The sequence below is a fragment of the Tamandua tetradactyla genome, chromosome 4 (genome assembly GCF_023851605.1).
Source record: "Tamandua tetradactyla isolate mTamTet1 chromosome 4, mTamTet1.pri, whole genome shotgun sequence".
Classification (NCBI taxonomy): Eukaryota; Metazoa; Chordata; class Mammalia; order Pilosa; family Myrmecophagidae; genus Tamandua; species Tamandua tetradactyla.
This window is the reverse complement of record NC_135330.1, coordinates 35602849-35629696: the sequence shown is the minus strand read 5'-3', so window position 1 is coordinate 35629696 and position 26848 is coordinate 35602849. Positions and strand designations below refer to the sequence as shown.

Below are 26848 nucleotides of genomic sequence, written 5' to 3'. Positions count from 1 at the left end.
ACAATCAATGGCTCACAATATCATCACATAGTTCAATATCCTTTCTTGATGAACACACATCAAAGGATACGTAGAGAAGGGAACTTCCTCAGTATAATGAAGGGAATATATGAAAAACCCAGAGTTAACATCATACACAATTGAGGAAAGACTGAAAGATTTTCCTTTGAATCAGGAATAAGACAAGGATGCCCACTGTCACCATTGTTATTCAACATTGTACTGGAAGTTCTAATTAGAACAATTAGACCAAAAAAAAAAAAAAAAGGCATACAAATTGGAAAGGAAGAGATAAAACTTTTACTGTTTGCAGATAACATACTATATGTCAAAAAAAAAAACTAAAGCAAAGCCACTAGAGCTAATAAATGAGTACAGCTCATTTATTAGCAGGGTTGTACTCATTTATTAGCAGGGTATAAGATCAACACCCAAAAAATCAACAGTGTTTCTATATACTAATAATGAGCAGTCTAAGGAGGAAATAAAGAAAAAAAAATTCCATTTACAATAACAGCCAAAAGAATCAAACATTTAGGAATAAATTTAACCAAGGCCACAAAAGACCTACAGAAAACTACAAGAAATTGCTAAAGAAGTCATGAAGGCCTAAATAAATGGAAGGGCACACAGTATTCATGGATTGGAATACAAAACATATTAAGATGTCACTTTTACCCAAATTGATTAATAGATTCTATGCAATATCAATTAAAATCCCAACAACTTACTCTGCAGAAATAGAAAAACCAATAACCAAATTTACTTGGAAGGGTAGGGTGCCCCAAATAGCTAAAAATATCTTAAGAAAGAACAATGAAGTGGGAAGTCTCATACTATCTGACTTTAAAGCATCCTACAAAGCTACAGAGGTCAAAACAGCATGGGACTGGCATAAAGACAGATGTACTACTGCCCAACAGAATCAAATTTCAAAATTCAGAAACAGATCCTCTCATCTACAGACAACTGATCTTTTGATAAGGCAGTCAAGTGGAGCCAACTGGGACAGAACAGCCTCTTCAATAAATGATGTTTAGAGAACTATATATCCATATCCAAAATAATGAAAGAGGCCCCAAGTCTCACATCTTATAAAAAAAATTAACTCAAAATGATCAAAGAAATAAATTTTAGAACTAAAATCATAAAACGTTTAGAAGAAAATGTAGAGAAATATTTTAAAGATCTTGTGATAGGAGGTGATTTCCTAGACCTTATATCAAAATGCAAGCAATGAAAATTTACATAAATGAAATCTCAAAATTAAACACTTTGTGCATCAAAGGAATTTGTCAGGAAAATAAAAAGGCACACAATAGGAGACAATATTTGGAAACCATATATAACCTAAGGGTTTAATATCCAGAATACAGCTCAATCACGTCCCGAGCAGGGACAGTCTGCCAAACTTAAAGGTACTGCATCATCTTACACTGGTGAGACCTGCAGGCAGACAGGAATCACATACTGGGCAAGATAAGAAAATCACAGAGCTGAGAGACTTCATAGGAAAGTCTTTCAACATGCTGGGTCTCACCCTAAGGGAAAACTGACACAGGTGACTCTTTCCTCCTTACAGGAGACTGGTTTGATGTGGAAAAATCTGGCTGGGGTCTATAATACTGAAGTAGACCCTCCTAAGGCAGTGGAGTGGGGGGGAAGGCAACATATAGGCAGGGCAAGAAACAAGAAAACAAGAACTGAAAAATTCTGCTCTGTTAAACAAAACCTAAGCTAGTGGTTCAGAATAAGCTGCAATGAATGTCAGAGAACACAGAGACAACAAATTCATCCAGCAAGAATACCCTGGTAAAAGAAGTGAAAACAAACTCCAGAATAAACTAATTAAGACTATTAAATACCTAGATGCCAGCAAAAAGTAACGAATCACACTAGGAAAACTGAAGATATGGCCCAGTCAAAGGAACAAACCAACAATTCAGATGAGATACAGGAGTTGAAACAATTAATTCAGAATATTTAAACAGACATGGAAAACTTCATCAAAAATCAAATCAATGAATGATGAATATGCAACTGTGTGATGATATTGTGAATTAATGATTATATATGTAGAACAGAATGATCAAAAGAGAATGTTTGCATTTGTTATGTGTTTTTTTGTATTTAAAAAAATAAAACTAAAAAATTAAAAAAAAATCAAATCAATGAATTGAGAAGAAAAAAGAAGAAATCAAAAGTCTGAAAAAACAAATTACAGAACTTATAGGAATGAAAGGCACAGCAGAAGAGATGAAAAAATGGAAAACAATGGAAACCTATCACGTTAGATTTCAAGAGACAGAAGATAGGATTAGTGAACCGGAGGACAGAACATCTGAAATCCAACAAGCAAAACAAAATATGAAAAAATATGAGCGGGGACTCAGAAAATTGAACGACAATACGAAGCACACAAATATACATGTTGTGGGTGTCCCAAAAGAAGAAGAGAAGGGAAAAAGAGGAGAAAAACTAATGGAGGAAAATATCACAGAAAATTTCCCAACTCTTATGAAAGACTTAAAATTACAGATCCAAGAAGTGCAGCGTACCCCAAAGAGAACAGATCCAAATAGATGTATTCTAAGACACCTACAAATCAGAATGTCAGATGTCAAAGAGAAAGAGAGAATCTTGAAAGCAGCAAGAGCAAAGCAATCCATAACATACAAGGGAAGCTCAATAAGACTCTGCATAGACTTCTCAGCAGAAACCATGGAAGTGAGAAGATAGTGGGATGATATATTTAAATTAATAAAAGAGAAAAACTGCCAACCAAGAATTCTATATAAAGCAAAACTGTCCTTCAAAAATGAGGGGGAAATTAAATTATTTTCAGACAAAAAAATCACGGAGAGAATTTGTGACCGAGAGACCAGTCTGCATGAAATACTAAACGGAGCACTAGAGGCAGATATGAAAAAACAGGAGAGAGAGGTGTGGAGAAGAGTGTAGAAATGAAGACTATCAGTAAAGGCAAAAAGAAGAAAAATTAGATATGACATAAAATCCAAAAGGCAAAATGGTAGAAAAAAGTACTACCTGTACAGTAATAACAGTAAATTTTAATGGATTAAACTCCCCAATCAAAAGACATAGACTGGCAGAATGGATTAAAAAACAGGACCCACTTATATGCTGTCTACAAGAAACATATCTTAGACCCAAGGATAAACATAGGTGAAAGTGCAAGGTTGGGAAAAGATATTTCATGCAAATAACAATCAGAAAAGAGCAGGAGGAGCTATACTAATATCCAACAAATTAGACTTCAAATGTAAAACAGTTAAAAGAGACAAAGAAGGACACTATGTATTAACAAAAGGAACAATTCAACAAGAAGACATAACAATCATAAATATTTATGGACAGAGAAAGAATGCTCAAAAATACGCGAGGCAAACACTGAAAAGAGAAACAGACACATCTACCATAATAGTTGGAGACTTCTATTCCACACTCTCATCAACAGACAGAACATCTAGGCAGAGGATCAATAAAGAAACAGAGAATTTGAATAATACAATAAATGAGCTAGACTTAACAGACATTTATAGAACATTACACCCTACAACAGCAGGGTACACCTTTTTCTCAAGTGCTCATGGATCATTCTCAAGGCTAGACCACATGCTGGGTCACAAAGCAAGTATCAATAAATTTAAAAAGACTGAAATCATACAAAACACTTTCTCAGATCATGAAGGAATGAAGTTGTAAATCAATGATAGGTAGAGTGCCAGAAAATTCACAGTGGGGAGGCTCAACAACACACTCTTAAATAACCAGTGGGTCAAGGAAGAAATTACAAGAGAAATCAGTAAATATCTCAAGGCAAATTAAAATGAAAATACAACATATCAAAATTTATGGGATGCAGCAACGGCAGTGCTAAGAGGGAAATTTATGGCCCTAAACGCCTATATCAAAAAAGAAGAAAAAGCAAAAGTCGAGGAATTAACCGTCCACTTGGAAGAACTAGAAAAGAACAGCAAACAAACCCAAAGCAGGCAAAAGGAAAGAAATAATGAAGATTAGAGCAGAAATAAATGAAATTGAGAACAAGAAAACAACTGAGAAAATCAACAAAACCAAAAGTTGGTTCTATGAGAAAATCAGTAAGATATTTGGACCCTTAGCAAGACTGACAAAAAGAAGAAGAAAGAGGATGCAAATAAATAAGATCAGAAATGGAAGAGGGGACGTAACCACTGACCCCACAGAAATAAAGGAAGTAATGACAGGATACTATGAACAATTTTATGCTAATAAACACAACAATGGCCATGAAATGGACAACTTTCTAGAAAGGCATGAACAACCAACATTGACTTGAGAAGAAATAGATGACCTCAACAAACCAATCACAAATAACGAAATTGAATGAGCCATTAAGAAGCTCCCCCAAAAGAAAAGTCCAGGACCAGATGGCTTCACATGTGAATTCCACCAAACATTCCAGTAAGAATTAGTATCAATCCTGCTCAAACTCTTCAAAGAAAATGAAGAGGAGGGAAAGCTACCTAAGTCATTCTACGAAGCCAACATCAGCCTCATACCAAAGCCCGACAAAGATATTACAAAAAAAAGAAAACTACAGACCAATGTCTCTTAGGAATACAGATGCAAAAATCCTCAACAAAATTCTTGCAAATTGAATCCATCAGCACATTAAAAGAATTATATACCATGACCAAGTAGGATTCATCCCAGGTAGGCAAAGATGGTTCAAATTACATGAAAAAAATGAGTTAATGTAATACACCATATCAACAAATCAAAGCAGAAAAACCACATGGTCATCTCAATTGATGTAGAAAAGTGCTTTGACAAAATTCAACATCCTTTCCTGTTGAAAACACTTCAAAGGATAGGAAGAGAAGGGAACTTCCTCAAAATGATGAAGGGTATATATGAAAAACCCACAGCTAACATCATCCTCAATGGGGAAAAACTGAAAACTTTCCCCCTAAGATCAGAAATAAGACAAGGATGTCCACTATCATCACTGTCATTCAACATTGTGTTGGAAGTTCTAGCCAGAGTAATTAGACAAGAAAAAGAAACACAAGGCATTAAAATTGGAAAGGAAGAAGTAAAACTCTCACTGTTTGCAGATTATATGATACTATATATCGAAAACCCCGAAAAATCCACAGCAAAACTACTAGAGCTAATAAATAAGTACAGCAAACTGGCAGGTTACAAGACCAACACTCAAAAATCTGTAGCGTTTCTATACACAAGTAATAAACAATCTGAGAGGGAAATCAAGAAAAAATTTCCATTTACAATTGTAACCAGAAGAATAAAATATTTAGGAATAAATTTGACTAAAGACACAAAAGACCTATACAGAGAAAAATACAAGAAACTGTTAAAAGAAATCACAGAAGACCTAAATAGATATACTGACCAATGGAATAGAATAGAGTGTTCAGATATAGACCCTCTCATCTATGGACAATTGATCTTTGATAAGGCAGTCAAGGCAACTCACCTGGGACAGGTTCTTCAATAAATGGTGCCTAGAGAACTGGATATCCACATGCAAAAGAATGAAAGAGAATCTATATCTCACACCTTACACAAAAATTAACTCAAAATGGATCAAGGACCTAAACATTAGATCTAAGACCATAAAACTGTTAGAAGAAAATGTAGGGAAATATCATATAAATCTTATACTAGGAGGTGGTTTCCTAGACGTTACATCCAAAGCAAGAGCATTTAAGAAAGAAAGAAAGAAATGGGAACTCTTCAAAATTAAACACTTTGGTGCATCAAAGAACTTTGTCAAGAAAGTAAAAAGACAGCCTACACAATGGGAGACAATATTTGGAAACGATATATCAGATAACAGTCTAGTATCCAGAATATATAAAGAGATTGTTCAACTCAACAACAAAAAGACAGAAAATCCAATTACAAAATGGGCAAAAGACTCGAACAGACACTTCTCAGAAGAGGGGATACAAATGGCCAAAAGGCACATGAAAACGCTCAACTTTCCTGGCTATTAGGGAAATGCAAATCAAAATCGCAATGAGATATCATCTCACACCCACCAGAAGGGCCATTATCAATAAAACAGAAAATGACAAGTGCTGGAGAGGATGTAGAGAAAGAGACACACTTATCCACTGTTGGTGGGAATGGCAAATGGCACAACTGCTATGGAAGGCAGTTTGGCGGTTCCTAAAAAGCTAAATATAGAATTGCCATATGACCCGGCAATACCATTGTGAGGTATCTACTCAGAGGACATGAGGGCAAGGACACAAACGGACATTTGCACACCAATGTTTACAGCAGCATTATTTACAATTGCAAAGAGATGGAAACAGCCAAAATGTCCATCAACAGATGAGTGGCTAAACAAACTGTGGTATATACATATGATGGAATATGATGAAGCCGTTTAAGATAGAATAAAGATATGCAGTATGTAACAACATGGATGGACCTTAAAGACATTATGCTGAGTGAGATTAGCCAGAAACAATATGGTCTCACTGACATTAGTGAATAAACTTGGAGAATTTCCTTCGTAACAGAGACCATTAGGAAATAGAAACTGGGTAAGATATTGGGTAATTGGAGCTGAAGGGATACAGATTGTGCAACAGGACTGATTGTAGAAACTCAGAAATGGATAGCACAATATTACCTAACTATAATACAATTATGTTAAAACACTGAATGAAGCTGAATGTGAGAATGAGAGAGGGAGGAGGGCTGGGGGCACAAACGCAATCAGAAAGAAAGACGATGAAGACCGAGATGGTATAATCTAGGAACGCCTAGAGTGTATAATGATAATGACTAAATGTACAAATTAAAAAAAGTTTTTGCAAGAGGAAGAACAAAGGAATGTCATTACTGTAGGGTGTTGAAATAGATGGCAATTGATATTGAAAAATTTTAACTTATGTGTGAGACTAAAGCAAAAAATGTTTATTTGGTACAAAATTTATATTTTGACTAGTGCATTTCCTGATATAACTTATGTCGACAGCTAAATTGAACACCATAAGTACATGGAACCTTGGGTAGGACATGAAATTTTGTTGGTTTGTTCAGAGTGATGCCCTGATAAATCCCAGAGTCATCTGAACAGTGAATAAAAAAGTACTTGCAAAGTCCCCTTGAGGGATGGTGAGCAAGGGGGAAAATTCAACTTCCCCAAGTTGAATTCTTGATATTCTCACAAGCAGTGCGGACAACCAAAGCAATAGGCTGAGCCCCCAGTCTTGGGGGTTGTTCATATGAAACTTAACCCCACAAAGGATAGTTCAAGCTTACTTAAAATTAGGCCTAAGAGTCACCCTCCAAGAGAACCTCTTTTGTTGCTCAGATGTGGCCTCTCTCCAGCCAACACAACAAGCAAACTCACCGCTCTCTTGAACCTTCCTAGCAACGTGGGACAGAAATCCTAGAATGAACTAAGACAGCATCAAGGGATTGAGAAAACCTTCTCGATCAAAAGGTGGAAGAGTGAACTGAGACAAAGTAAAGTGTCAACGGCTGAGAGATTCCAAACAGAGTCAAGAGGTTATCCTGGAAGTTATTCTTACACATTACATATTACGTATTACATAGTCAATACGTAATGGAGAGGCTGGAGGGAAATCCCTGAAAATGTAGAGCTGTGTTCCAGTAGCCATGTTTCTTGAAGATGATTCTAGAATGATACAGCTTTCACAGTGTGACTGTGTGATTGTGAAAACCTGTGTCTGATACGCCTTCTATCTACCTTATCAACAGATGAATAAAACGTATGGAATAAAAATAAATAACGGGGGAACAAATGTTAAAATAAATTTAGTTTGAAATGCTAGTGATCCATGAAAGGGAGGGGTAAAAGGTATGCTATGTATAATTTTTTTTCTGTTTCCATTTTATTTCTTTTTCTGAATAGATGTAAATGTTCCAAGAAATTATCATGATGATGATATGCAACTATGTGATGATATCATGAATTACTGATTATATATGTCGAACGGAGGTGATCAAAATATGAATGTTTGCATTTATTTGGTGTTTTTTTAGTATTTAAGAAAATAAAATTAAAAAATTATATAAAACAAAAGAAATGCTAGTGATCAATGAAAGGGAGGGGTGAGGGATATGGTGTGTATGAATTTTTTTCTGTTGTCTTTTTATTTCTTTTTCTGAATTGATGCAAATGTCCTAAGAAACGATCATGATGATGAATATGCAACTATGTGATGATATTGTGAACTGCTAATTATATATGTAGAACGGAACAATCATAAGCTAAGAATGTTTGTGTTTGTTTGTTGCTATATTTTTAAAAAGATTAAAAAATTAAAAAAAATTAACAGAGTTGCCCAGTTCACCAGAGAGCAAATAAATAAATAAATACCCAGAACACAAAAGGAGATCCTACAACTACAACTCAAAAACAAAAAGACAAGCAGCCCAATTAAAAACTGGGCAAAAGACATGAACAGACATTCTTCAGGAGAGGAAATACAAATAGCTCAAAAACATACGAGAAGATAAATTCAACAGCAGGAAGATGGAGGAATAGGATACACTGAGTTCAACCCTCTCCAAGGAACAGCTAGAGAAGGGACGGGAGGGCAACTGAGACAGTGATTCCAGGGTGTAAGTGACCTAGGAGAGTCTTCTGCACCACATAAGGTGGCCCTGGTTGCAAAAGCTGAGGAATTGAGAAGCAGAGAACTGGAGACCTTCCGGCTGGTGCAAACAGCCTAACATGGAAGGCCAGAGCCCTCAGGAGTGAACAGACAAGGAGACAGGGAATAGGAAATAAGCCAAGCCACATTCCTTGAATGCGCTACCCTCACCAGCACAGCCCTGAGACCCTCAACTCACCCCACGCATATGAACCCCGTTATAGGCCCTGCTTTCCCGCCCTCCAAGCACCCCAGCCAAAGTCTCCTGCACAAACCCGCCCCACAACCTGACCCCAAGCATGCATGCCTGCTCCAGCCCAATCAATCTCTCCTGCACAAGTGCAGTCTCGCCCTGCCTCTCCCGAACCCTATCTCCCACTCCCTGCCCCCTGTAGGCAGTTGCCAGTGCATAAAGGCTGTGGGCACTTATCTTCATACCCAGGCTACACCCACCCCCAATCCATATAGTCAGCCCCACCCCGCACTCCTTGAGCTCGCACCTGTATACATTAGTTTACAAAACTTTCAGATTAGTGCATGCACACAGCCCCCAGTCACGACCCCCAACTGTGAGAAAGCGGCCTGGCCACATCCATCCCCAGCCCACTCATGCACAACACTGACCTGCTGCCCTAGCTCTGCACATGCACACAAAGGGCCCCATGCCCTAGACTAGCACAGTTTAGGGATGCTACACCGGTGCCTGTGAGCATGGGGGCCCAGTGGTGGGAGAGGATGTGGCTATGCAGGTGCATGCATCTGGGGGACCAGGCCCTGGACCGGGTCTGCTGGCGATGATGAAATGTACAAATGTAAGAATGTTTTTGCATGAGGGAGAACAAATGAATGTCAGCATTGCAAGGTGTAGAAAATCAGATGGCATATGGGGAAAATACAATCAATGCAAACTAGAATCTAGAGTTAACAGTAACATAATATGCTTCCGCTGAAATTAACAAAGGCAATATGCCAATGCTAAATTTCAATAAGCAGGGGATACGAGGGAGGGGTATGGGATTTTTTGCAGAAGAACTAGAAATGTCCTCATATAGTTTGTGATGGAAGGCATGGCTATGTGATTATACTGGAAGCCACTGATTTTTTCACTTAGGTTGGATTGTATGATGTGTGACTATAACTGTTTAAAATGAACAGAGAGATACAAGTCCTGGAGAAAATGTACAGAGAGAGAGATGTATCTATTCATTGTTGGTAGGGAAATAGAATGGTACAGCCCCTCTAGATGGCAATATGGTGGCTCCACAGGAGCCTAGGGGTGGGACTGCCATCTGATGCTGCAACTCTGTAGTTCAGTGTATACTTGGAGGAACTGAGAGGAAATGGAATGGACATGTGCACACTGGTGTTTTATGGCAGCAGTGTTTTTTGCAATGGATGGACACAGCCTATGGGTATACTGAATGGGGAATGGAAAGGGGAACTGTGGTGTATACATACAATGAACTTTTGAGTGGCTCCAAGAACAAATGAAGTTGTGATGTATGCAACTAAGTGAATGAACCCTGAGCAATCTATGGTGAATGAAATAAGCCAGACCGAAAAGACAAATATTATAAGTGCCTCACTCATACGAACAAACAATAATGTGCATACGCTGAGAATTGAATTTGAGAGTATAGGCTATCAGAGGAAGACCTGTTGTAAACGTCCCTAGATAGTAAGCTCTTACAGCAGTCACATCTATTCCAGAGTTGTAACTGTTATTTCTAAATTCTGAGATACTGAACTCTTTCTATACAACCTGGTTGTTCCCTGGAACTTCAAGTATTTGTATGACACCGGAGACTTAGAGCTAGAGTTCTGCAGCTATGAAAGTCAGCATTACATCATATAGCAACTGTGAGAAACACTGAAAAAGTGACCAGACTTCAATTAGACACATGAATGAAGCTGATCTGGGTAGAAATAAGGTAAATCAGACTAAAGGGTAAAGGATGTTATTGACTATATTTTAAACTTCAACTTCTATGTGAGACCAAAGAGAGAGATGTTCATTTAGCATAACATTTATATTTTCGGTAGCACACTATCTAATCTCACTTGTATGGTCAGCTTATTTGAACCATAACTACATGGACCCTTGAATAGGGAATGAGATCTTGCTGGTTTGTACAGGTTGACATGATGCCCTGATATATCCCAGAGTAATGGGCAGAAGATAAAAAAAAGTATTTGCAAACTTCCCTTGAGCAATTGGGGAAAAAGATGGAAATATTAAACTTTCCCACCTAGGAAGACCTAACATTCTCACAATCATTGGGGACTACCAATTTGATGGGCCAGACCATCAATCTTGGGGCTTGTCCCTATGAACCTTATTATTGCACAGGAGAAGCTAAATCTACTTGCGATTATACCTAACAGTCACTGCCAGAGAAGCTCTTTTGTTGCTCACATGTGGTCTCTTTTTTTTCTCTAAGCCAACTCTACTGGTGAACTCACTGCCTTCCCTGCTATGTGGGACATGATTCCCAGGGGTGTAAATCTCCCTGGCAACGTGGGACACGACTCCCAGGGATGGGATGGGACCCAGCGTGATGGATTTGATAAAGCCTTCATAATGAAAGAGGGAAGAGAAATGAAACAAAATTTCAGTGGCTCAGAGATTTCAAATAGAGTCAAGAGGTCACTCTGGGGGGTTATTCTTATGCAGTATATAAATCTATCCCTTTTCAGTTTTTGGTGTGTTGGAGTAGTCAAGAGGGAAATACCTGAAACTGTTGAACTGTAATCCAATAGCCTTGATTCTTGAAGATGACTGAATAGTTACAGAGCTTTTAAGGTGTGACTGTGTGATTGTGAAAACCTTGTTACTGACACTCCCTTTACCCAGTATATGGACAGATGAGCAAGAAAAAAAGAGACAAAAAGAAAGGGGGGGGGGCATATGGGATGTTTTGGGTATTCTTTTTCATTTTTATTTTTACTTTTATTCTTATTTTTATATTTTGGGGAGTAACGAAAATCTATTTCAAAAATCTATTGTGGGGTGCTACGATGGTGGATCAGTGGCAGAATTCCCACCTGCCATGTTAGAGGCTCAGGTTCAATTCCCGGTGCCTGCCCATGCCAAAAAAAAAACCTATTCTGATGATGAATGCACATCTAAATGATGATGCTGTGAACATCTAATTATACAATTTCGATGATTATATGTCATATGACTATATCTCAATAAAATTGCATTTTTTTTAAAAAAAGAACCCAATAATTCACTTTTCCATGGAGATCACTAATTCCATCATACTTTATAATTTTCCCATGTATAAAACACCACTGTGATTTCTTTCCTCTCTTCCTTCCGTTTTGTTAAAGAGAGGAAAAGCATATTAAAACTGCCATAGGGCCCAACATAATAACTGAAGCCAAAAATTAGGAGGGCCCAGAAAAACATTAAATTATCTAGACACCAAGGAAAAAGCCCTTAGCTACTTGAAAACATTCTAACCAATAAAAAGGACCTGACTGTTTTTATGGTGGAATATTAAAAGCAATATAAATATTTTTTAAAGTAGGCATATAACATACTGTTTACAAGCTAAGCATTTTGAATGGAGAGAGAAGGCTAACTGGGTCTGGAAAAGAGAAAGGCACTCTAACATGAAGTGATCAATATCTACCAATGAAAAACAACATTACTGGTCAACACAAAAAAGATTTCTAATACTACAGACTTCAAGAGTGATACCATTTTTAGTATTAGAAGAGACCTGGGATATTTCTGGATCAGTGATTGGCAGGGTTTACACCATTAAGGACCCCTCCTATTAAAAATCCTTCTCTCTTCCCATGGTCTTGAATACTGTACTGAAACCTTTTATCTATAAACCTAAGCAAATAAATATGCATTTAAAATGTAATAAAAAATAAAGAGTAATAAAATAATCAACGTTAAGTTTTCTGAAAAATTGAAAATAGCTTCTGATTCTTCACATGTGGAACCCTAGAGGGTTGGAATTTAATACGCTGATTTTACAAGCAAATACACTGTGGTCTAGGAGGTTAAATAATGAATTTAGTCCTAAAAACATAAACTTCAAAAGTCCAAAATGGTAGGTGAAAGAACTGATATGAGACTATCTCCAAATTTTAGTAGCATGCATTCTCTGTTTTTTGTGTGTTTTAGTTTGTCAGGCTGCTTAAAGCAATGCCATGTAATGGTTTGGCTTTAAGCAATGGGAATTTATTTGCTTACAGTTTTGAGGCTGAGAAAATGTCTAAATCAAGGCATCATCAAGGCGAGGCTTTCCTCCTGAAGACTGGAAATCCTTGACTCCTCTTCTACATGACAAGGCACACAGCAGCATCTGTTAGTCTTACCCTTCTCTTCCGGGTTTCCTTGCTTTCAGCCTCTTCTTCCATGGCTTTCTCTTTTTCTCTGTATTCATTCCATTTATAAAGGACTCCAGTAAGAGGAGTAAGACCCATCCTGAATGAGGTAGAATACACCTTATCTGAAGTGGCCTACTCAAAAGTTCCAACTTTATAAACGGTTACAGACACATTCACAGAAATGGATTAAATTTAAGAAAGAACACGTCTTTCTGGGGTACATATAGCTTTAAATCACCAGTTTATTTGCATGTTTGGTTCTTTTTTTTTTTTTGGTGTGACATGTGATGAGAAATAGGCATATCTGAAAGGTAATGGACTAAATAGGAATGGACTCTTATTTTCAGTTTCAATTTATCATCAATACCCCTCTTTTAGATGACCATTAAATAATTTGAAAGATGTGGGTGGGTGGAGGTGGATTTATAAGCTAAATTTACCCGTGTATTATCCATGATTTTCCATGTGCCCCAGTATCTGAGGACTGCAGTCTATAAAACAATTTCCCTTGGTTGGAGAAGAAGGCCAAATAAAGAGAAAGATGATACTGTCTAGGAGAAATGCCAAATTCTATTTCTGTCAATCATATCTTCATAATATCCATTTCTTCCTGACTTGGCAAAATGTCAGTCTGGAAACTATCAATTTCTACCTACTTTATGAGGACATTAAGAGACGTGACTGAATGGTCCTACCAATACACACAGAAATGAGAAATGTTAAATGATAGCCCCCAATTTTTTAATAGTAACAGCCTAAAACTATTTAGGAAACATGATCAAAAAACAATACATTCTAAGATACCATTTTTCGAATTTAGGGTTGCAGTCTAATTGTGAGTCATGAAATCAATCTAGTGGATCATAATAAGCATTTAAAAAGTTAAAGAAAAATACAGAAAATAAAGCATATTATAGGTAATAAGGATAAATATTGTTTCATGAAAACATTTTAAATTATTTAAATATATAGCATAGATATAAACATACATAAAACACATCTATATATGTATACTGCATCATAATGTGTATATGTGTATATATATAAATTGTTTATTTCTTTGCTGTAACTCAAAATATAAAAAGTATTTCTCTCTTGCTAAGTGAAGATATTTTTCTTTGTAAACCAAGAAGCTTTACTTATTATTTATAACCTAAATCATTTATTTAGAGTTGAGAACAAAGATCCTTCAAAAATATATATATATATATGTGTAGGTAGCAGAGAAGCTTAAACTACCTACAGGTATGCCTAAGTTACTTCTGGAGGACCTCTTTTTTTGCTCAGATTTGGCCTCACTCTCTCTAAGCTCAACTCTGCAAGTAAAATCATTACCCTTTCCCCTATGTAGGACATAATATCCAGGGGTGAAAGTCTTCCTGGCGACATGGGAGATGATGCCCGGCGATGACTTACCTGGCACTGTGGGATAAACAATTCCACCCTGACCAAAAGGGGGAAAAGAAGTGTAATTAATAAAGTATCAGTGGCAGACAGAGTTCAAATAGAGTTGAGAGGCTACTCTGGAGGTTGCTCTTATGCAAACTTCAGGTAGATCTTGCTACCTATCATAATCTGCCAATCCCCAACTAGGAGCATTCCAGCCAACCCTAAAGAACACCTAGGGCAATATATAAGATTCCACAAGTGTTCCAGGCACTAGAGTAACTTTTCAGAAACCTGTGACCTCCAGATGGGTCCTGGTCCAGATGAGTCCTGAAACCTAGCCCAACCTCTCCAGAACATCGGATAGCTCCATCTCCCTACCCCATATTAGTGACAGACCCTTCCAATAGGAAAAATTTAGAATTGCCATAGCCCAAACATACCTAAAGACAGGGATGGAAAGATCAAAGGTGATGGTGGAGTTATACAGAGAAGGTAACATTTAACAAATGAATATGAAAGCTGAATCATTAAATTGATATCTCTTTTAGTAGTCTCCAGTATTTTAGAGCAGTTAGAAGTAACCTAAAATTGTAGAATTGTAACCCATGTCAAAATCTGAAATATGTTCTACAACTAATTGTGGTGCTGTGCTTTGAAATTTTTAGCTTTTTTGTATATATGTTATTTTTCATAAAAAAGAAGGGAAAAAAGTCAACTGTGATCATAAAAAAGTATTTAAGCCCTCTAGCCTCCTATATTCTGGATCAGTTACAAGGAAAAATATGAGAGGATCATATGGTAGCCCATGACAAACTCTGGGATCTGTTCTGTAATTAATTGTTGAAGAGTGCTTTGAAAACTATTGCTTTTTGATTTCTTTGCTCTGTATATACGTTATACTATACAATTAAAATGTTAAAAATAAACAAACAAAATATATATATATCCCCTTATTTAGTTTCCCAACTGCCAAAACAAATACCATACAATGTGTTGGCTTAACAACAGGAATTAACTGGCTCAAGGTTTCAGAAGACTCAAGGTCTGCTTCCTCCCAGGGTCAGTATCTTCTGGCTGGCTGGCGATCTTTGGTGCTCCTTGATTTCCATCACATGACAATGCACATGTGCCATCTTTCTCTTCCAGGTTCCACTGTCTTCCAGCTTCTGACAGCTCTCTGTGGCTTCTCTTTCTGTGTCCAATTTCCTTTGCTTATAAGGACTTTACCTATATTGGATTAAGGTTCATCCTCATTCTGTTTGGGTACACCTTAACTAACAACATCTTCAAAGGTCCTATTTACAAATGGGTTCACACCCACAGAACCAGGGATTGGGACCTGAACCTACCTTTTGTGGGGGACACGATTCTTTCCCCAACACATGCTAGTAAATTTGATTTTATGTTTATTTCATTTACATCCTTAGATGATATCCAATATTCTTTTCTCAGTCTAAATACAGCTTCCACTGTAACATGCCTCTTTTTTTCATGTCCTCCTCCTTCTCTTCCTTCTACATGGTTCCCCTCTCTTTCTCCAACTATACTGCTGGTTCCTCTTTATCCTTTTATTGCCTAATTGTGGAAATTATCTTTACCTTTGGAACAAATGCAATTTCTTCTTCTCATTTCTCCCTTGCTGAAAACCTATCCATCTGCATGATTTCAAATAATATTACTATGTTGTCTTAGCCTTCCAGATGTTTACAGTCTAGCAAAAAAGATATGCAAATATGCCATCCCCCTTCATGGCTCTGTGCCTTTGCACAAACTACTCCCTCTGCCTAGGAAGAAGTCTAGTCATAAATGAAAGAAGAGAGGGAGCATACAGAGGTAAGAAACTTCCTTGCTTATTTTTTTGTTTGAAGGGAGTGACTTGCTGAGGGGACTAAACCAGTAAAAAATGAAGTTAAAGAAACTTTTATTCAACAATTGTTAGGGGAAATAATTACTGGAGCAAGGCCTCGAAGGGCTGGAATTCACTCAACAGTTATAGAGATTTGCCATGGACCACAGAGAGATTATCTCTTCTACAAATATCAGAGGAAAATAAGGATGAGAACGGCTACATATATATTGGCAGGGGTAGTGGCGGCATAGATAAGTAAAGGTTTAACAGGAGTTGATGGCTTTTATTTTTATTTGTAAAGTAGGGGATAAAGTGAGAATGAGAGGGAAGATGGTGGGGTTAGAGAATTGAGGAGCATGATGTAAGATTTTAAAAAGCATTCTGGAACATGGAAAAAGTACTAATTATGAGCCACAGGCAGTTTTCAGGGTACCAGGTGAGGTGCAATCGTAAATTTATAGTGGTTCTAATTTGTTTCCAATTGTGCTGCTGCACAATTTTTTTTTTCCCAATTGCCCTAAGCACCCCTAGGGCAGGGGGTAGGAAGGGCAGTTATGAGGAAAGTAAAAAGCTAGCTTGGTCCACAGATGAAGTTCTGTTACACGTAAGTAATATAAGGCAATCTGGGTAAAAGGAACAAGGTGGTTAGAATGATTGATGGAGAATGAAGTTAATTTGGGAGAGGCATGATAGATTGGAATATAATAATGGAGTCAAGGTACTTGAGCTCTGTGAAATGGAAAAAAAGAAGTTAAAATAGGGGAGTGGAGAGCTTAAAGGCTAAGAGATGTACTCATTGGCTCACATATTAGAGTTTAATATTTTAGAGGAGGGTAGTTCTGGGTGATGGGTGTAGTCACAGGAGTACATGGCCAAAGTGGATTGAAACTGAAAATGGGTTATTCACACGGACACTGAATCCATCCAAGATGATATAAAATGTTAAGGTGGAGATTTAGATTGGGAACCAGGTGTCTAAGTTTTCAGAACACCATGGAAAGATCCATTTTTACAGGAAGACATAGAAATACTGACTTGGAAGGAACAACAGGGAGCTGGGAGAATAATGAATTCAGCCTCTCACTTCTAGCAGCTCCTTCTTATTGCCTGCTCCCTCCTCCTCCCACTCTGTCAGCTGTAGAAAGAAACTGATTAGCCTCCACTTAGGAGGGCTGCACAGAAATGACACATGAATAAAATTCTTCCAGAATTTATGATCAAGTTAGGAAAAAAATCACCTGAAGATAAACTTGTAAAGTTGTTATAAAATGATTTATCCCAAATTAACCCACACTAATATTCTGTTTATGATTATGCAAGTCACAGGATTAAGACATTTCCAAAGGCTTTACCAAGAGATGAAGTTATATTCTCAGTGATCACGGCTGTTTAAGAAAATGAAAACTCCTTTAATTCAATAATAATACAAGCAGGAATGTGTTTTGCATATTAAATATAAAAAGGAAAAATATATAGAGTAACTTTATCTTTCTGATAGTACATACAAAAACTCTAGGGTAATAATTTTTGTATACCCATTTACTGCTCAAGGAATAGACTACATGTGATAGGTATTCCAGTTATTTATTAGGATGTAAATTCAATAGTGCAACAAGGATAATGTGTAAGGTTTCTCCAGAGTCTGGATGAAATGTTCCTCTGAATCTAATTCACTTTGTACCAATTCTGTACTCATGAAACAATGTGATTATCAACTAGGTTTCACAGGAATCTTGCTGTCTGAAGGCAGGGCTCTGGAAGGGTTCATTATTGAAAATTTTTCATTATGAAGACAATAAAAATTCTGAAAAGCATCTCATAATTTTATATTTACTTACAAAGTATTGACTTGTATTGTTTTACTAATACATATTACGTACATTGCAACATACACATATAAAACCCAGAAAATGTAAAACAGTCAGACATAATAAAGAGAAGTTTTAACATTTTCTTCTTGTACTCGAAAGTTATCTTACAGATCCCACTCTGGAGACTACAGCTCTAGAGAGACTGATATGAGTGTTTCAGGCAATGTATACATAAAACTGGTAAAGCAGAATTGTGTGATTCTGCTCTGGAAAATGATAAAATCAAGTTTTCAACTCTTTAAACCTTTGGACTGGGATAGAGACTGTGAAGCTTTATTATAATAAAGGTCTGAAATCCTTGTTACTGTAAGAGAATCTAGGCAATGACCACATAAGGCTTCAACACTGAGGTACTAGACATGCTCATACTTCAGCTATAAAAAAATCCCTTAAGTACAGTATACCAAAGAAAACAAGCCTTGATAAAGAAAAAAAACAGTGTTGACCAGAGATTTAAACAATCACATGCTAGAATTTCTCCTTCCCTAGCAGCAGAAATAATCTCTTATAAAAATTACCAAAAATGACTCACCTGAATAAAATGTGTTGATTTTGGCAAGTTCCTTTTCACAGGTTTGGAAAAATTTTTCTTCAAACTTGGCAAAATACCTCTTTACTGTATCCTCATCCGTAACTGAAAGGCAAGGTAAACAATGTTTAAATTTAAAGTCTGAAAGTCAATTGGGAGAAGTAGGGAAATCAAAATTAAAGTCTATATACAACTATGTATGTTTTTCAAAGGACTCTTCAAAGGAACACAAACAACCCTTCTTTAAATGAATGATACTCTCTAAATCTCTACTATAAAAAGTTTAAGCGAATTTATTATGAATACCATTTTCTCATGTGTACTGTAAGAGTGATGTGAATGAGATGATCTCTTAGCTCTTTGTTATCACCAAAATTCTAAGACACGATGATAAATGGTAAGTAAAGGTAGGGAAAATAAATTTTCTAGTCTTCAAAAGAGGAAGAAACTATTGGAAACAGAGGCAATCAAGGAAGATTCAAGGTGTTGACTGAGCTAAGTAGGATTCAGATATGAGGGGCAGAGGAGTGTACACTAAATATTTCAGGGAAGAAAAAAACGCAGTAGCAAAGGTATGAACATATGAATGTGTAATGTTTCTGGAGAAAACAAATTGATTGGTTTTATTAAATTGCTATCTACTCTTTTTTTTTTTTCCAGTTACACCAGATACAGAGAAACAGGAATAGACTAATGGGTGTAAATTAGATGAGGAAAATCTTCAGGAGCAGTGCAGGTATTGGGGATTGAATCATGTCCCCCAAGAAAGGCAGGTTCAGGTACCAACCCCTGGTCCTATGGGTGTGAACCCATTTCTAAATAGCACCCTAAAGGTGTTATTAGTTAAGGTGCACCCAAACAGAATAAGGGTGGGCCTTAATCCAATGAAGCTGAAATCCTTATAAGCAAAGGAAATTGGACACAAAAAAGAGGTCACAGGGAGCGTTCAGAAGCTGGAAGGTAATGGAACCTGGGAGAGAAAGAAGATGGCACATGTGCACTGCCATGTGATGGAAGTCAAGGAACACCAAAGATTGCCAGGTAGCCAGAAGATACCGACCCTGGGAAGAAGCAGACCTTGAGCCCTCTGAAACCCTGGGACAATTCCTGTTGCTAAGCTAACCATTTTATAGTACTTGTTTTAGCAGCCAGGACACAGAAACAGTAGATAATATAAATGAGTTGAACAAGTGGGTGACTGTGCAAGTTTGGTGATAAATGACAACTAAAACCTTCAGGATAGGAACAGATACGCACTATGGCAAACTGGAGAGGCCAAGTCCATATAGTTGTTTCCATGTCATGACACAGGGCCCACAGTGTTAGATCTTCCAATTTTTCAGGAAAAGCCATAAATTTAGATATTTTTAAAAACACTACTTAACAATCAAGATATATCATGGTAGGCTAGATGCTCTTTGTGACTTTTGTTATATAGCATTAACAATCTACTTAATGTTATATGTACAGATATATGTAGTTTCTAAAGCCCCCCAAGCCTAAAAGGGTATTTTGTTTCCCAGTGAGAAGTGACTTGACTCTCCAAATGCTAGCCATAATATACAACAATGCCATTTCTGAATTTCTATGGGAGATTAAGTTTGAACAGTTCAGAGAGAGGGGTTTCACTGTTCCCCAGGTGCCCCAAATCTTAGTAGCAATCTCAAAATAATTCATCTGTTTAGGAATAACGGAAATGGTATTTCCCTGAATAATGCAGATATATGGAGAGACATACACACACATATATACATATACATTTGGAGTATGAAAGATATTTTAAAGAAAAAAGCTTAAAGTGAAGTTCTAAAAAACATGTTGAATCTTTTATATTAATCTGAATTATGCAAATGTAAAAAAATTAACAATACACAAAACCATAATTTTATTTATACATCCATACTTCTCTATTTCTTTAGGTCTATGCTTTAGACCTGAGCAGATAATGCAGGATACTTTATTGATTTTGTGATAAAGAAGGGAAGGCCATTTAAGTTTCTCGGGTAAGCTCAGCAATTTAGGTACAATAAAAGCTGCCCAAGGCCATTGAGAATTAACTTTTTCAAAGCATAAAGCAGGACATAGCTTTTTTTTTTTAAATGATGGCCTTGTGTTAAAGAAGCCCTGTGATAAAAGATGCTGCTTCTATAATAGCAGCTAGTTATAGGTGATTTGAAATAAGAGCAATGGACCTCACCTAATTACCTACATTTTTTCACTTTTATTTCATTTTTTATTGTAATTTTAGTTAGGGGGGAAACCTAAAAGCAAAAAATGGGTTTGACCATACTTACTTTGTTTCCTAATAAAGGACTTCTTTCAATAATACGAATTGATGGAAACAGACAAAGTTGTTCACGAATTGATTTTTTTTTTTTTGCATGGGCAGGCTCTGGGAATTGAAGCCAGGTCTCTGGCATAGCAGGCGAGAATTCTGCTACTGAGCCACCACTGTAGCACCCATGAATTGATTTTAAACATAGCTTCTGTTTTTAAAATAATTTTAACATAAATTAATGTTTATAAAGAAGCTGCATATTCAGCAACATCAACTATTTAAAATATTACCAACAATGCAGAAACAAAAATACAAGTCTCTGAGAAAGTAAACCATACATAAGAAACTCTATATATTAAAGAATGAATTTACCCATCAATCGATCTCCTATGAATCCTTCACTTCCTAACTTTAGAGCCAGTTTTATTTGAAATATTAACAGTCTATTATCTAGTATTCTATTTCACATATAACTTAGCCACAAATCAGAATAGGGTAAAGAAAGATTACAGCAACAGTAGGAAGTAACAGCTAACAGAGGGGAAGAGAAAAAAAATATCAAAACTAAGAAAAATAAATTAAATGGAGGACAATGTTCTTATCCTCTCAAGTTTGAAAATATATGTAAACTACTGTAATTAGAAGTATGCTACTGGTAAAGGAAGTAGAAATATAAGACAAAAAGAGCAGAATAGCAACTCCAGAAACCGATCTTATCTGCCGAGATGTACATTTAAATTTGAAATAAAGTGGGCGCTTCAAATTGTGAAGTTGGAATAGTAAATAACTTTACTAATAGTTAAACTCTCATTTTACTCAGGCAATTACAAAGGAGAAACAAAAAGCAACTGAGGCAGGCTGACATGTCAAAGATTCCTTGTGGTGCTAATTAAGACCCCTATCTCAATGGGAAAGGAGAACTGTGATAAACAAGTCATGCTGACACCAGCAAGTCTACTTATCTTCACCAAACTGACTCACTCCTACACAAACATTTCCCTTGGGTAGCTTTTGCAGATTTATGGTACTTAAATCCCTGCCCCACACAACTCACATAGGACATGTCCTCCTTGTCTCCCCCTCCCGATTTCCTCTATACCATTTCTTTGTTCTAAGCAGGTATATAAACTGTTTCCCTGCCACTTTGCTTTGAGCAGTAACTTTCTTTTAGTTCTGCTTCCATGCATGCCACTTAGCTCAATAAACTTATTCTTCATCTTGATTTTCAGAGTCTGTTTTCAACTTAACAAAATCAAAGAGAACAATAATGGATTATACAAGTATTCCTAGTCATCAAATGAATGCAACTTTAAAATACACATAATTTTTCAATCATTAGATTGGAAACATTTTTAAAATAGCACTATCATTTTGACAATGGTGAGGGTAAATGAACACTCAGTCCCTGTTGGTGAGAATGCAAATTTATACAGTCTTTTAGGAAGACAATTTTGCAGTAGTTAAAAAAATTTTCAATGTATATGCCTGTGCTCTAGCAACCCCATATAAAGGAAAAATATTCTAAAGGAATCTCTACACAAATGAAATATAGCTACATGAAGGATGATCATGTATCACTATTTTCAATAGTGATAAAGAAAACAAAATGATGTCCAACAAAATGCAAATGGATAAGTAAATTATAATGTTATATAATACTGCAGCCATTTAAATGCTATACATACATTCTGGTATGTATGAAAAATCACCAAGACATACTGCTGAGGAAAAGTTAAGTAGCAGAATATATTCAGCATAATCCCATCTATGAAAAAATATGTGAATAAATTAATATTCATGTGTACAATTCATAGAAAAAACACTCAATATACCACAAGATCATGAGTCACTAGGGAAATGCAAGTCAAAAACCATAATGAAATGGTACTTCATACATCCTAGGATGTATACAATAAAAAAAAAAATCAGACAACAAGAAGTGTTGGAGAAGATATGGAGAAATTGGAACTCTAATAAATTACTAATTGTAAAGTAAAATGGTGCAGCTGCTTTGGAAAACAATTTGGCAGTTCCTCAAAAAGTTAAACATGGAGGTACCATACGATTCAGCAATTCCATTTCTAGGTAAATATCCGAGAAAACTGCATACAAATGTTTATAGCAGAATTATTCATAATAGTCAAAAACTGGAAACAATCCAAAATCTATCAATTGATAAACAAATAAACAAAAGGTGGTATATCCATACAATGGAGTATATTCAGCCACAAAAGAGGATAAAGTTTGCTGATTTATGCTACGACATGAGTGAACCATGAAAACAGTATGCTAAATGAAAGAAGTCAGACACAAAATGTCATCTATTGCATTATTCCATTTATATAAAATGTCCAAAATAGGCAAATCCAAAGAGACATAAAGTAGATTAGTGTTTGCCAGGATAGAATTACATTTTAAGAGGATGTAAATGTTCTAGAATTAGATAGTAGTGATGATTGTATGACCTTGTGAATATATTAATAACTACTGAATTGTATACCTTAAAAGATGAATTTTATGGTATGTGAGTTATATCTCAACAAAACAAATGGACATTTGGGAGTATCTGGAGACATTTTTGATTGATGAACTGGGAGTGTGTTACTGGAGTCTAATGGGTGAGGCTGGGGAAGCCACTAAGCATCCCATAAGGCTACACCACTACAAACACAACCACAAAAATCTCCCTCAACAAAGAATTAATTACCCAGCCCAAAATGCCAACAGTGCCAAGGAGAAATTCTAAGGCAAAAGATGCTTTACTCTGCTAATGTACGTTGTTACTCTACGAGACTGGGACTTAGGGTATTTTCTTCAATGTTACTTTTAAGAATACAACCCTTCTTGGAGGTGGAAGGCTGGAGGTGGAGGTTTAATGGCAGAGGGAAGAAAAGGAAGGGGGTGGAGAGCATTTATTAAAATCTTCAGGAACACTATTCTGTGAAACATGAGTTTGAGAGCAGCTAATTTTAATAGTATCACTACCAGGGCAGGCCATGGTGGCTCAGCAGGCAAGAATGCTCGCCTGCCATGCCAAGGACCCGGGTTCGGTTCCTGGTGCCTACCCATGTAAAAAAAAAAAACAAGAAAAGAAAATAGTATCACCTCTTTGCATTTTATTATATTCCATACACAAGAATTTTCATGACTACTTAGCTTCTACACATAAAAGAGAGCAGATGAATAAAAATTAAACATGTGACTAGATTCCATCGAATACAAAAAGAAGATTTAACACTATTTGTTACATGCTTTTAAGAAAAAACAGGTATTTTTTTTAGAGTGATTTACACACTGGGAATAACAACTTTTTCTATATACTAGTTCATCAACAGATGGGTAGATTAATTAAATAAAGCACGTTGTAAAGAAGATTTCAAAGGTAAAAATGTTATGCCAAAATCTTTGGTATGGTAGGATAAGAATTAAACCAGGAGTCATTCATTCAACAAACATTGAGAACCTTCTGCAAACCCAGCATTTTGGAGGTGCTAGGAAGAAATGTCAAGCAAAAATACGTAAACCCGGACTTCCGGAGAAGATGGCGGCTTAGTAAGACGCGCGGGTCTTAGTTCCTCCTCCAGAACAGCTACTAAAGAAACAGAAACGGTACAGAACAGCTCCTGGAGCCATGAGAGACGAAAAAGACAGCATAACCCATTCTGGAACGGCTGAACTGGCTGGGAGAATCCACTGCGGTGAGATCCCAGAGGGGCGGGCGCTTCCCCGGGCTGTGGCGGCTGGCGGCCGGAGCACCTCCCTCCCTCCTTCCTGGGCTGGCAGGGAGATTTGGACAGGCGGACCCCTCAAGCCGCAGCGCTCAGCACCCCACCCACGCGTGGATCCCCGGGCTGGCTGGGAGATTTGGACAGGCGGTTCTCCCAAGCCGCGGCGGCCGGCGCCCCCCCACACGCATATTCCTGGGCCAGCTGGGAGATTTGGACAGGTAGTCCCCTCAAGCCGCGGCGGCCGGCACCCAACCCATACGCGGATCCCTAGGCCAGTTGGGAGATTTGGACAGGTGGACCCCCAAGCTGCGGCGGCCGAGACCCCCTCCCACACGCAGATTCCCGGGCCGGCTGGGAGATTTGGATCAGCACTTCCCCAAGCTGCTTCGGCTGGCGACCCTCCCCCACAGCGAGAGTTTTTCAAAGTTAAAGGAGCCACAGCATCTTTTACTGGTGGGACCCGCAGACAGACAAGCGCCACATACTGGGCAGGATAAGAAACACAGAGCCCAGAGATTTCACAGGAAAATCTTTCAACCTGCCGGGTCCCACACCCAGGGAAATCTGGTTAAATGCGCAGACAACAGCAAAAAATAATGTATCACGCCAGGAAAATTGAAGATATGGCTCAAAGGAACAAACCAATAGTTCAAATGAGATACAGGAGCTGAGACAACTAATGCTGAATATACAAACAGAAATGGAAAAACTCTTCAAAACCAAATCAATAAATTGAGGGAGGACATGAAGAAGACATGGGCAGAACAAAAAGAAGAAATAGAAAGTCTGAAAATACAAATCACAGAACTTATGGGATTGAAGGACAAAGTAGAAAAGATGGAAAAAACAATGGATACCTACAATGATAGATTTAAAGAGACAGAGGCTAGAATTAGTGAACTGGAGGATGGAACATCTGAATTCCAAAAAGAAACAGAAACTATAGGGAAAAGAATGGAAAAATTTAAGCAGGGGATCAGGGAACTGAATGATAATATGAAGCGCACAAATATACGTGTTGTGGGTGTCCCAGAAGGAGAAGAGAAGGGAAAAGGAGGAGAAAAACTAATGGAAGAAATTATCACTGAAAATTTCCCAACTCTTATGAAAGACCTAAAATTACAGATCCAAGAAATGCAGCGCACCCCAAAAAGAACAGACCCAAATAAGCGTTCTCCAAGACACTTACTAGTTAGAATGTCAGAGGTCAAAGAGAAAGAGAGGATCTTGAAAGCAGCAAGAGAAAAACAATCCATCACATACGAGGGAAACCAAATAAGACTATGTGTAGATTTCTCAGCAGAAACCATGGAAGCTAGAAGACAGTGGGATGATATATTTAAATTACTAAAAGAGAAAAACTGACAACCAAGACTTCTATATACAGCAAAATTGTCCTTCAAAAATGAGGGAGAAATTAAAACATTTTCAGACAAAAAGTCACTGAGAGAATTTGTGACCAAGAGACCAGCTCTGCAAGAAATACTAAAGGGAGCCCTAGAGTCAGATACGAAAAGACAGAAGAGAGAGGTATGGAGAAGAGTGTAGAAAGAAGGAAAATCAGATATGATATATATAATACAAAAGGCAAAATGGTAGAGGAAAATATTATCCAAACACTAATAACACTAAACGTCAATGGACAGAATTCCCAAATCAAAAGACATAGACGGGCAGAATGGATTAAAAAACAGGATCCTTCTATATGCTGTCTACAGGAAACACATCTTAGACCCAAAGATAAACAAACATAGGTTGAAAGTGAAAGGTTGGGAAAAGATATTTCATGCAAATAACAACCAGAAAAGAGCAGGAGTGGCTATACTAATATCCAACAAATTAGACTTCAAATGTAAAACAGTTAAAAGAGACAAAGAAGGACACTATCTACTAATAAAAGGAACAATTAAACAAGAAGACATAACAATCATAAATATTTATGCACCGAACCAGAATGCCCCAAAATACGTGAGGAATACACTGCAAACACTGAAAAGGGAAATAGACACATATACCATAATAGTTGGAGACTTCAATTCACCACTCTCATCAATGGACAGAACATCTAGACAGAGGATCAATAAACAAATAGAGAATTTGAATATTACAATAAATGAGCTAGACTTAATAGACATTTATAGGACATTACATCCCATAACAGCAGGATATACCTTTTTCT

The 26848-nt window shown here is 37.0% G+C and overlaps 1 protein-coding gene across 2 annotated transcripts in view; it reads right to left on the bottom strand.

Annotated features, from left to right (window-relative positions):
• The window catches only part of XPR1 (xenotropic and polytropic retrovirus receptor 1), a 309953-nt gene that overhangs the window by 141404 nt on the left and 141701 nt on the right, over nt 1–26848 (bottom strand). For both annotated transcript variants that reach the window (XM_077157163.1, XM_077157164.1), the window contains exon 3: nt 18667–18768. In XM_077157163.1, the coding sequence (XP_077013278.1) occupies nt 18667–18768 (102 nt within the window). The remainder of the gene's footprint in view (nt 1–18666; nt 18769–26848) is intronic.